The sequence below is a fragment of the Cyprinodon variegatus genome, unplaced genomic scaffold, assembly GCF_000732505.1.
Source record: "Cyprinodon variegatus isolate N-32 unplaced genomic scaffold, C_variegatus-1.0 Scaffold703, whole genome shotgun sequence".
NCBI lineage: Eukaryota > Metazoa > Chordata > Actinopteri > Cyprinodontiformes > Cyprinodontidae > Cyprinodon > Cyprinodon variegatus.
In genome coordinates, this window is record NW_015151156.1 from 307652 (window position 1) to 319996 (window position 12345).

The window sequence follows — 12345 nt, forward strand, 5'->3', positions numbered from 1 at the left end:
ATCTTGCAGAGAGCCCAAGGAAGTGAGTTTAATGAAATACAGGAAACGGTTGAATTGTTGAAGCAAACACTGAGTCAGCCTCTCATACCTCCCATGTTGCAAAAACACATCAGCTGAACCCCTCATTTAGCTTCCTTCTAATTCCCAACTCAAACTAGGACAGACTTTGAAGTCCTTGCAGCCCTGAGACGTCTTCACCTTCCTGGTTTTTGTTCTCATTCCTTTGGGAAAGTATTATTTTTACCCGTATTTAGTATTTGTTTTTGATGAGAAAATTTAACATGGAGACCCTATCGGCCCCCTTTTCAGCCAGTTTGTGACTCACTGACAAACTGCTTTGCTGCTTCCCAGAGAAACAAATTACTTTTACCCCTTCAACCACTTTCAGTTTTTTCTCTGGGAAGAAGCAAGAGGCAATAGAGAGAGGCATAACCGGATCTGAACAGGCTCTGCTGTCACTTAGCATTCATTTACCAGAGCTCACAGTGAGAGGAAGCACTTTGGATATTTCCATTCAGGCTCAGCTTTCTGCACGTTGGAACAGTTCACGTCCCAATCGTAAGCTGCAGCGTATGGAGCAGAGAAAGCAAGTCTTATGTGATAATATTTATGGTTGAATAGAACTTCATCTTGAATCCTTAAAATTGGTGTTGGACAATGCCTTCAAGTAGATATTTTCTCCAGTTATACTGGGAGCTGATTTGCAGCAGGAAAAAAATATTTTCATGCTTCAAAAAAAAAAAAAAAAAACTATCTGGAGGTGGATGATCTATCTGGATCTGGTCTTAAAATTCAGTCTGAGCCCAGACGGTGAGGTTGGTTCCAGCCGGTTGGCTGACAACAAGATGCCTCAGGCGCCGCCCAAAGGGTCCCATAGGCTGATGTATCAGAGGACAGGCTGGGGATCAGACCCATGCAGGCTAAGAAAGGCAGGATAATCGGGAGGACGAAGCCAAAGCCAGTGCCGATGACATGCTCGGTAGTGAGAGCCAGGAGATCAGAAATCCAGTACGGAGTAGGGAAACAGTTCCAGGTTCGGTTCACAGACAGGCAGAGATCCTGCAGGAGTCCGAAGACAGGTCAGGCAAACGGATCAGAAAGCGGACAGGCAGGCTTAGAGGTCCAAAGGCAGAAACGGGTCAGGATCAGGCAATCAGATACACGGGAATACTCAAGAACTCTCACCATTGGCTCAAATAATCTGGCACTGATGACTGGTCTGAAGCCTCGTTAAATAGAAACTGATGCAGGTGGATCAGATGAACAATAATGAGAACTGGGTGGAGATAAGCAGGTGAGTGAAATGAATAATCAAACCAGACATCAGCGCCAAGATCATGACATAACCAGAACGTTTGAAAATAATGTTTGAAAGTTTGTGCAACATCCATTAACTTTTCTCTTTCACTATAATTTATACAAGTTGAAACCGGTGTACACTTCTTTCAGAGCTTTTTCATTTAATTTTATTTTATTTTTTCCCCCCATTCAGTTTATGTGGCATTAGTGGTCTTTATTTCACAGTAGAATGACAGGAAAGGGTTGGTTAGATGGGTGGGACATTGGTCGTATGCATTATGCGAGTGTCATCGCCATTAGAGGTAAACCATGGTAAATGACCATAGTCGGGTCAGTTTAAAATAAAAGAATGAACCAACCATGTGCTAGGGGCCTCCTGTTTCTCCATGGAGGCATTTGCTGCAAAAAGTAAGACTTTGTAAATTATTTAAGGTTTAAGAAAAATCGTAATGTCTGTTCAAAAAAAAAAAAAAGGAACCATGTGTGGGTGAGATGTTTTAAATTATATTGAAAGAGATCTGTTGTTTTTCCACAAAATAAAACATCTATAAAATGGCATATCCTAACATAATTAACTAGAATGTGAAGTTTCTCAAAATGAGTGCTGCGATTCTGTGTTTAAAACACGACAGATTGTTTCTTGAGATCTAAAGAAATCAATCTTGTGTAAACACACTGGTCCTTAAAGCTCTGATCTATTTATTGGGTTCCAACTCTGTTTCATATGAAACTCACTGTATCTTTACAATCCAAACTATTCCAGGCGGAGTACGAGGTGACTCCAGACGAGAAGAGGAAGGAGTGCGGACAGGAAGTCATCGACAAATACCTCAACCCAACGGTACCCGCATCCTAAAGCTCTTTTTCAGATCAAATTTGAAACTAAAAGTAGCAGTTTTTCTTTTGCTAGAGATGTTAACAAAAGGACACTGTAAATGACCTACTTTAATGCCATTAGTGCAGCTTTTTATCGGAAGGACATTCAGTTATTTTTGGATTTCAGAGCTGAAAATGGACAAATATTGGGAGATTTTTGTATTATTCATTTCAAATAGTTTGCTTTAGTTATTAGACTATTTTGCACAGTCCCAGTCGAAAATTACTAGTTTTAGAGTTACTTTAAATATAGTAATTGCATTATTAAGTTTTTTCATTCGGACAACCATACTTTAAGTTAATTAATTCAAAATTATTGAATTCACAGGAATAATTTCAGAAAAAAATATGATCATGTAAATGGAAATCAGAAACGATTCTGCTGTAATTAAATCAAAAAAAGGTTTTTTTGGTAAGATAAATTCCAAAAAAATTAATAAGGTCAAACAAATTGCAGTTCAAATACAATAGTAACTCTGACAGAGTTACTAAATATTGCCAAGAAACTAGAAGTAATGAAACAAATTAACATAATTTAAATTACTGGATTTTATTAATGAATATGTAGTTTTTTTATCTGACAAGTTTGGCAATAAACATCCTGCTTTTACTGTACCATAGGTAAGAAGATTATGCTTGACATATGTTAAAGTAAAAATGACCAAACATACAACTCATGTACTGATAATGGAATAGGATTATGAAAGACTGAATAAAAAAAAAACTATTTTTTGTTTTCATACAGTCGGAGGACCATGTGTCTGAGGTGGAAGCGGAGATGATGACTCAGTGTACAGAGAGGCTCCAGCAAGAAGCCTGCAAAGAGCTTTTTAAGGACTGCACCAAGTAAGGTCACAGCCATGGTTGAGGCAACTGCTTAGTTATAGCCTATAGTTCATCCCTGAGAAATGCTTTTGTATTTCAGGGATTTTCTTTTACTTTTATACTAATAAAAATTATTTCATCAATTTTATTACAAAAAAAATCCAATAATCATTAGGTTTGTGAAATGTTAGGGGAAAAAAAGCCTGATGATGGTGTACTCCAGGGACCTGTTCTTGGGCCATTGCCATTCTTTTATTTAAGACTGTGTTTATTGCATGCCAATAGGGCTGTTTTGTGAGAATGACATCCTTTAAGGATCTCTGACTACAATCCAATTTAATATGGGAGGCTGTACCTCTTAATCACATGCACAATGCTCTATTTAGAAAAATGCAATTAAGTCATTTATGCAGTTTAAGAATCTATACTCAACAAGAATATAAACGCAACCCTTTTGGTTTTGCACCCATTTTATGAGATGAACTAAAACATCTAAAACTTATTCCACAGACACAATATATCCATTTTCCTATCAAATTTTGTTCACACACCAGTCTAAATCTGATAGTCAGCGCTTCTCCTTTGCTAAGTTATTTCATCACACCTCACAGCTGTGCCATATCCAGATGCTGACTAGACCTCATGATTAGTGCACATGTGTGCCTTAGACTGCCCACAATAAAAGGCCACTCTGAAAGGAGCAGTTTTATCACAGCACAATGCCAAAGATATAGCAAGATTTGAGGGAGTGTGCAATTGGCATGCTGACGGCAAGAATGTCAGCCAGAGCTGTTGCTCATTTATTGAATGTTAATTTCTCTACTTGCTCCACAACAGCAAAGGAGATGTGCTCACTATCACAGATTTGGACTGGTTTGTGAACAATATTTGAGGGAAATTGCTATATTGAGTATGTGGAAAAGGTTTTAGATCTTTGAGTTCATCTCATAAGAAATGGGAGCAAAACCGAAAGGTGTTGCATTTATATTTTTGTTGAGTGTAATTACCAGTTTTTGACATGCGAAATGTTTAAATGCTTTATTGAATAAGACCTGTGAGAGGTACAATATCAAGGAGTGTAAAACTGACAGCCTTTGCTTATGACTGAAGTAATTTAAATCCTCTGGACTAAAGAGTTCAAAGTCAGAGGAATCATGCTGGTAAAACCATTTGTTTATGCAAAGGCTGCAGTCAGATACGTCAACTCAGACTCACTGCTCTTTTAAAAAAAAAGGAAAATAGATCATTAAATCTTATGCAGCTTTTCTTTTTTTGCAACAAAACACCTGATACCATTTTCAAGACAAAAACATCAACATTTTTTGATGGGTTATTATTATCTTACTTCCTTTATGTCAGTTGATTTAACAAAAAAACTATAATCTTGCTTAGAAATCTGTGAGTCGCATCCATTTTGACCTTTTGTTTTCGACTTTGGCTTCTTCTTTTATCTGATCTAGACCAGTATGGTGCATTTCCAAGAGAATGTTTTAACTCTCACCTATGAATAATTAACACATAAAAAGGCTCTTTAACTTAATCAATAAAGAAATATTTAAATAAATTTAGTCATAAAAATTCATAATCTATTTTTTTAAACTAATCCTAAATGTTTTAAGAAATTACAAACAAATCAATGGCAAATATTGTTCAGTTTTAATGGTTATTTAGATTTTAAACATTTTTATTCCTTTTAAACCAATTTTTATTTGGGACGTTTTTACGTCTGGTTAAACAGTATCAAGTGTCATGGACCAAGATAAATAAGCCCTCTGTTTCCATAGAATCACCCAAACTCCTTTGTCTTTGTGTGGTGCATAAATTTCATTACATCTGGGAATCCCATGACTCTAAATGCTGAGTGGAAATAACATTTTTTTCATTATAAGTCATACCATCAATTATTCATGCTCAATGAAGCTGCTCACATGGATTTTATTAAAAATGTTCATAGTTTGATCTGGTTGCTGGTGTTATGTCCTATTATTCGAGGGTAACTATACCTCTCTGCTGTTGAATCAGGGTCAGAAAGAAGGCAGAGGATTGGAATAAAGCTTTTTGTTATTTAGAGCAAGGTAAAGGTGTTTCACATAGAAGTTGCAGAAAGCTTCAAAAGTTATAACAAGAGTTGAAATTCAATAAAATCTGAGAGTTTATTCAGAGGGAACTGGTGACTGATCTAAGGCAGGCGGGGTAATTTACTAACAGAAATACATCACTACTACAACTGGTTTTCCTTAGATAGAAAACTTTGAATCAATTTGACTGTATGATCTGGTGAACTGTAAGGTGCGTTGAGATGACGTGTTGTGAATTGGCACTATATAAATAAACTGCACTGAATTAAAATAGGTATGCATGGAGAGCAGGAAACAATCCAAGGACAATGTTTAACAATACCTAATGTACAAAATCAAATATAGCAGACACAAAAAGAAAACGAAGGATTTGTAGGGAGCCACTTAGCTTTGTATTTAAGCAGGGTCACCATTTGTTGAGGGTACAGTTGTCATGGCAACTATCCCTGGTTCCTCCAGCAGCTAATGAATAAAGGCCTCTAGTGCAATCACACAATAAGAAAACTAAGGATTGGTAAGAGTGTTTGTAGAACTCAAAAAATGTTTCTATAATGAATGAGGCGACTGTTCTAAGAAAAACAGGGCCCTTTTTGATAATATCTTAAGTTGCATTTCAAATCACAATCATATAGTTGATATTAATACATTTTGAATAAAGACATTCATGTTTTATAGAAACATGAGAATAAAGAGGCAGGAACAATCTACCTTTTTCTCTAAAGATTCAATTTAAAATGGGTTTTTCACAAAATTGTTAGTAAAATGTCAACAAAACACTGCTTCTGGCAGTATTTTAATTCTTTATAAGTTGTAATGATGTCTTAATCAGTTCGTTTCAATGTCCAATATAAGCAAGCCTCAAAATACTTAACCAAAAATGTTTTGGTACTGAATTAATCTTGCTGACACAAGTATCCGCAGAAAAATCTGAAAAAATAATAGTTGCTACGGTGATTCCCTTCTTAAGCTTAGGGTTAAAACAAACAAGCTGTTGTGTATTGTGTGTAACCTGTAGGAGGTATCCAATAGAGTCTTTAACCATGTATGGTAGAACTTCCTGGTGTCTTACATGTAATTTATTTGTGTCCACAGTGGAAATATGAAAGGTTAAAAAGGGCCCTTAATTCCAAAAGGTCTATATTAGGTATTGACAGACTGGGTGAAAATAGACAAAGTTGCCTGCATTTAAATGCATAAACAACTCATCTAGAGTGAAGACTATAGAGTCTGAAAGTAATTTAAATAAAAAGTTCCTGAATATCTAAACACATCTAAAAGGAGAAGCATTATCCCAATGGAAACTGAGCATTTCATGGAAAAAACAGAACATATATAGAAACTTAAAGCTAATTGTCTATCAGATAAATTAAAATGCTAGCTTTGCAAGGCCAAACTGTGACTTATTTCAAGTTCCAGTTATTCTATTTTCAAGCACGACAGATTTACTTTGATTGTCCATAAACTGCAGAAACAGGCTCACTGCCTCTATATGTTCTATTACAATATGTTCTATTTAAATCCCTAATGCAAGAAAAGAAAATCAAACTAAGAGCAAAATATTAACTCTTGCTCATTTTCTCAAATGCTCAATAAAACCTAATCCAACAGGTTTTTTTTCCTGCTTCCCCAAAGCAACTCCTGCTTTTTAGTGATAAACTATTTAAAACTAGTAAGCTAAATAAAAGTTCAATTTATTTCTGTTTATTTTATTTTTCTAGATTAATTCACGACTACCTGAGCGTGGCGCCTTTTGCCGACTACCTTGACAGCATGTACTTCAACAGGTTCCTGCAGTGGAAGTGGCTGGAGAGGTAAGGGGTTTCTAACAGTATCTTCCTTCCAAAACACGCTACCAGTAGCAACATGTTCAGAGAAAGTTGCCTCACAGCTTCCTGTTCTCCTTCGGGTTACAACAACAACGCCATGACACATTTCAAAAGACAAGTTGGAAATTGCCTAATGGAAAACATTCACTTTTTCTGCAGAACTTTAGCAGTAAGGGTTCCCTCCTGCTGCATAATGACTCGTGCAACATTTTTTCCCTGACTTTTATCAGTAATAGAGGGATCCAGCAGGTTGGACTAGTGTTCAATCAGATTAGGAAGAAACACGTTAAAAACTGAGGCAAGCTTTCTGCTTGGCCAAGCAGTTTTTCCAGATATAAAAAAGTATAGAAAAGAAAAAAAAGTATGGAAAACTATGTTTTTCCAAAATGAAATCCATATCCATCCTATATCTCAGATATCTCTGCTCTCAATGACACTCTAAAGCTCTTCTGTGCAAATAAAAAAAGCATTCAAAGTCAAAAATAAATATACAACTATTCCTTATTTTTTAGGTTTATGTTCCCATTATTTGCCTGTGCAGCTTATTACATTCTTTGCAGTATGGGTTCAACGACATGTTGAAAACATTCCTGAGATTTCAGCCTAAATAATATGGTGCAGGTTTGTCGGCTACATATCCAGGATGTGAATCTTAACGTTCCTTCACATCCAAAGGGCGCTCTGCTGCAGCGAGTTCTCGACTGTGGAGCTTATTGCAGTGAAGTCTTCTGTAAATCAGTTTGTAAATCAAAAGTATTTAAGGGCATGATCTAGCTGGAAGACTTAGACAAACTTTGTCATTTTGTATACACAGTGTATATACAAAACAAAATTAGGTTGCTTACAGCTGTGAAATGAACATTACCATTTAAAGTGAGGCAGTGATCAGCATGTAGACAGTATAGGTGAAAAGGAAACCCAGTAAAAAAAAAAAAAAAAGAAATGGTGCAAAAGGGCAAGGTTCAGTGCAGTGCAAAATAAATATGGTGCAAAATGCAGTATAACAGCAGCCCTCCTAAAGGAATAGGTGTGACCAGCAACAAAACGGTTGGTAGAGGCATTTAAACAATGCTCCTGATGAAGGAGTCCAAAGTATGCCAAGGAGATATTCCCCATAATGTCACACCACCAACAGAAAGTTGGATTAATTCTGAAAACGGTAGCTGAAATCTAGATCCATCAGGAAGCCTTTTCCATTCTTATTCTGCTTTCACACCAAACATTTGGAACATTTAATTGTGTCAGAGTCCAGTTTGTTGACGGGATTACATTGGGGTGAACCTGGAGCAGTAATCTACCATGTTGGTGGTGGTTTGCTGGCATTGTGAATGCATCAATCTAGGTTAGTCATGATCCAGACTTCACCACAGGTTAGGTTTTGTATCCCGACCTCCTATCCATGTTAAACACAAGATGAGCTGAAGAACTGAGTTGAACTAAGTTGTCATTTTAGTAACGTTTTTGGTGTCGAAATCAGGAGTAATAAGACTAAATCCTCAGAGTAAGAGACAGGCTTCAGACTTTCAGTAACACCTTCAGGCCAATGGCAGCAAACAGACTGGATGGAAGCCACGAGATTTACCCCCATGACAACAATCCAGGAACACTGGATTAACTTTATGTCTAACTACAATGTTGTGCTGATTTAATCGTTCATTGGTTTTACCTACTGTCTCCAACAGGATGAAACATGTTTCTGCTTCATGACTGAATGCAGATTGTGGTTGGCCACAAAAGCTGCAGTTTAAACCTGACAGGCTGCACAGATCGCAGGATAAATAACACTTGTTAACCCCAAGCAGCGGCTTCTCAATCACAGCCCTGTTACCGCAGTGGATACCTAATGGTGTTAATGAGTGGAATCCCCAGAGTCACTCTGATAAAATGGGAGGAGTGATCCCAGGAGGGTAGCAGGTGTTATCAATAAATTTGTCTTTGTGAATACAATCACTCTTCAAACAACTGCGATGTTTAAAAGTTAAAATGAAAGAGTTGTTTGTGCTGCCATATAGTATTCCCGCCTGACATTCTTCAATCATTTAGTGGGTCTTGTTTGGTTTTCCTGTTTTTTTCCTGGTACCTGAACATTTAAAGAGCAATGCTTCAAGCTTAAATATAATGTAAACACATGGTATGATCTAAGAAATTTGCTCATTTGGTTCTTCGTTACCAGCCACTCCTAACAAAGACAAGTTATTTTTAGGATAAAGGTAATGCCCAGCAGAAAAAACCTCAAGGTTGCTTTACACACTTTCCAGCTCCATCTGAGGGATCCTAGGTGTCCCCATGTGAGAAGGTTTATTTGGTCCAGAAAGTTCTGTTAATGGTGGAATGTTCTTCCAGTCAGATGTGCCATGCTGTTAACATCCAGGCGATCTGGTCTAAATCTACGGGAAACCCATCCATTGATTGAGGGTCATGGGGTTACAGGTCCAAACGGTATCCCTCTTCTCTGTCACACTCTCCAACTTTAAAGAACAGATTTAAAAAGTCCCCTCAGGCAGATCTGGGTCTCTCCTGCCTTTTACCAATTGGACACGTCTTGAAAACCTCCAAAGCGAGATAACCAAGAGGCATCCTGATCAGGAGCCACCACTACTGACTCCTTTTGATGCAGAGGAGCAGAAGCTCTGCTTTAAGATGACGAATCTCAACAGCCCATCTTCCGCACAGCCAAATTACAACATTTTAGCATCAGCACCTCTGATTGCCTGATGCTCCCACCGTCCACATAGGAAAATTTGTTACCAGGCGCACAGTTCAGCATAGAAAAACATAGTGGATGAGCGACAGCTCCTGCTAGCAGGGGATCACAAATATAAACATCTAGAGACATCTTAAACTGCAAAAACAATTTAGAAATAACTGAACATTTCTTAAATTGAGTGTATTTACCCATCATTTGAGTAGGTTAATAAGATGACCTGCCAAACAAATTAGTATTTTTACAATTAAAATAAGATAATATGCACATAGCTCCAGAGAGTCCACCTCCTATCCGTGTTTTCATAAGACACGGGACCCCAAACGGGATAAACAATTCAATTTTTACCATAAAGAGCCAGGGCTGCACAATGGAGCACTGTTGCATGTTCTCCCTGTAAATGCATGGGTTTCCTCCGGGTACTCCAGCTTCCTCCAAGTGTCCAAAAACAGGGCTGTTAGGTTACTTTGGCTTCTGTAGAAAAAACAAATCTCCCTAGGTGTGAGTGTGTGTGAATGGTTGTGTAAAACTTGTGTAGGCAGTAGGAACACTTCCAAAAAAAAAAAAAAAGTAGCATGGTTTGGTTTCGGTTCTTCTTTAAAAACAATGGATAAAAGTAGTTTTTGCTGATGACTACATTTAATAAGTCATGGAATTGATTCACACAATCCTACTCGAAAGTAGGATGTTTAACTTTTCAGAAACCATTACCTAAACTTACCCTGACTCATCTGTCGGCACATTAACAGAAATACTTCATTACTGATGGTAAACTATGACTTAGCAGAGGTGAGAATGAATACTGTAGTACAATACTAGAAAGGACTAAGACTCAGTCTTTGTCTTTCCTGTTACATTTTCTTTCAGCTCTTTATTGCCATTGCACTGTCACAAGTACAGTGCCATGAAATTCACTCTCTGCATTTAACCCATCCCCTTGGGGGGCAGTGGGCTGCCATTTGTTGCACCCGGGGAGCAGGGTTATGGGTCTTTTTCAAACTCACAAGTTCAGGATTCCAAGCTCTATGCCCTAACCACTAGGCCACCACTTCCCAAAGGTTTTTGGTCAAGAAGGTTAACTTTCTACAAGTAATATCATTACAAGAAAAAAAATATTCACATTTTTTCTTCTTCAGTGATCTTATTATATTGTTAGAGAAAGATAGCTAGAGTAAAAACAAGACAAACAAACCCAAAAATTTATTTTTTTAAATATTGATTCAACCTGTGGCACCAACAACTACAATAATGATGACTCAGGTTATCTTTAAGGAATATTAAAGATAATTTCATAAACTGATAGACCTATGTGTCACAGCACTCTACTACCTTTGCCTTATAAATGAACTACTTTCTCTCTCCAACAGGCAGCCAGTGACGAAGAACACGTTCAGACAGTACAGAGTTTTAGGAAAAGGAGGCTTTGGGGAGGTAAGTGCCAACAGTTTTCTACCGCTCTTGGAGCGGCTGACCTTTAGGACGGCCCTGATTGGTGTTTTTTCCATCAAACCATTTTTCTTTTGCTGCGTTTCTAACTGAATCCTCTCCTTGGCACCCGAAAAGAGGAACTCCAGCACCGACGTCTGAATCCTATTAGGCTCCACTGAATGGCACTTCTGTACGACATATTTCTGTAATAAGCAGGAGTCATTTTAATGCCATGCTGGTCTCATGGCGATAGCAGATTGAATGTGATATCATTGGATCACGAGATAATGAGGGACATGAAAAGAGGCAAGGGTTAAACTTATGTGTTTGGATTTGCGCTCGGCCTCATGCAGACGGGAGAAAATGCACGGAAATGTAGTGAATCATTGTCCTGTTTCCTTACTCAGTTTGGGTCAAGCATAAGCTGTTAGACAGATGACAGAAGTTGCTTCTCCAAGGTCAATGGGTTTATTTTTCCTTCTTGGTAACAGAAAAAAAACACACCTGCCAAATCTCTGCTATTCCTGAGAAATTCAATCCGCCAATAAGTTAATCAATGCATCTGATGCTGCTCAGCCTGATGGATATCCTGTGGTTTTTATTTCCCGCAGGTGTGTGCGTGTCAAGTACGAGCCACAGGGAAAATGTACGCCTGCAAAAAACTGGAGAAGAAGAGGATAAAGAAGAGGAAAGGAGAGTCTATGGCACTTAATGAGAAGCAGATTCTGGAGAAAGTCAACAGCCGATTTGTTGTAAGAGTCTCTAATAAACATTATATGTGGTGAAATACTGCCCCACAGAGGCAAAGGGGGGCTTTGGATTGAAAAGACAAAAAAAAAAAAATCTTCCATCGAACACAAACTAAGGCTCTCACAATCATCTTTGCTACCGACTGTTAAAATAATTGGTCATTTTGACCTAAGCTGTATTTTTCAGTTTGTATATTTTTTATGATAATTTGATTTCTGGTGTTTTTCTGCACGACATTAGGTTTGATTCTAGCCATCCACAGCTCTATCTGTGACGCCATCTATGACTTTAGCTCTATGATTAGCACAATTTTAATTTGCGATAGATTTTTCTTCTTATACGTTAGCATCAACATATGTAATCCACATCTATCATCATTCTGTTAGGTGCTTCTAGTTGGTCTTACTTTAATGTTGCCATTAGCTAAAGTAACTGCATTGATTTAGGGTTGTGTGCTTTTTAATATTTGTTCATATTATAGTTCATAGCAGTGGCGGCTGGTGGGGTTTTCTCCGGGGGGGCGCCATAAATTTAAAATAGACATATACCAAAAACCAAT

The 12345-nt window shown here is 37.7% G+C and overlaps 1 protein-coding gene across 1 annotated transcript in view; it reads left to right on the forward strand.

Moving 5' to 3' along the window:
- The window catches only part of grk6 (G protein-coupled receptor kinase 6), a 60858-nt gene that overhangs the window by 39731 nt on the left and 8782 nt on the right, over window positions 1–12345 (forward strand). Inside the window, exons 4-8 of the mRNA XM_015394680.1 lie at window positions 2063–2140; window positions 2921–3021; window positions 6797–6889; window positions 10976–11039; window positions 11648–11788. Coding sequence (XP_015250166.1) covers window positions 2063–2140; window positions 2921–3021; window positions 6797–6889; window positions 10976–11039; window positions 11648–11788 — 477 coding nt within the window. The remainder of the gene's footprint in view (window positions 1–2062; window positions 2141–2920; window positions 3022–6796; window positions 6890–10975; window positions 11040–11647; window positions 11789–12345) is intronic.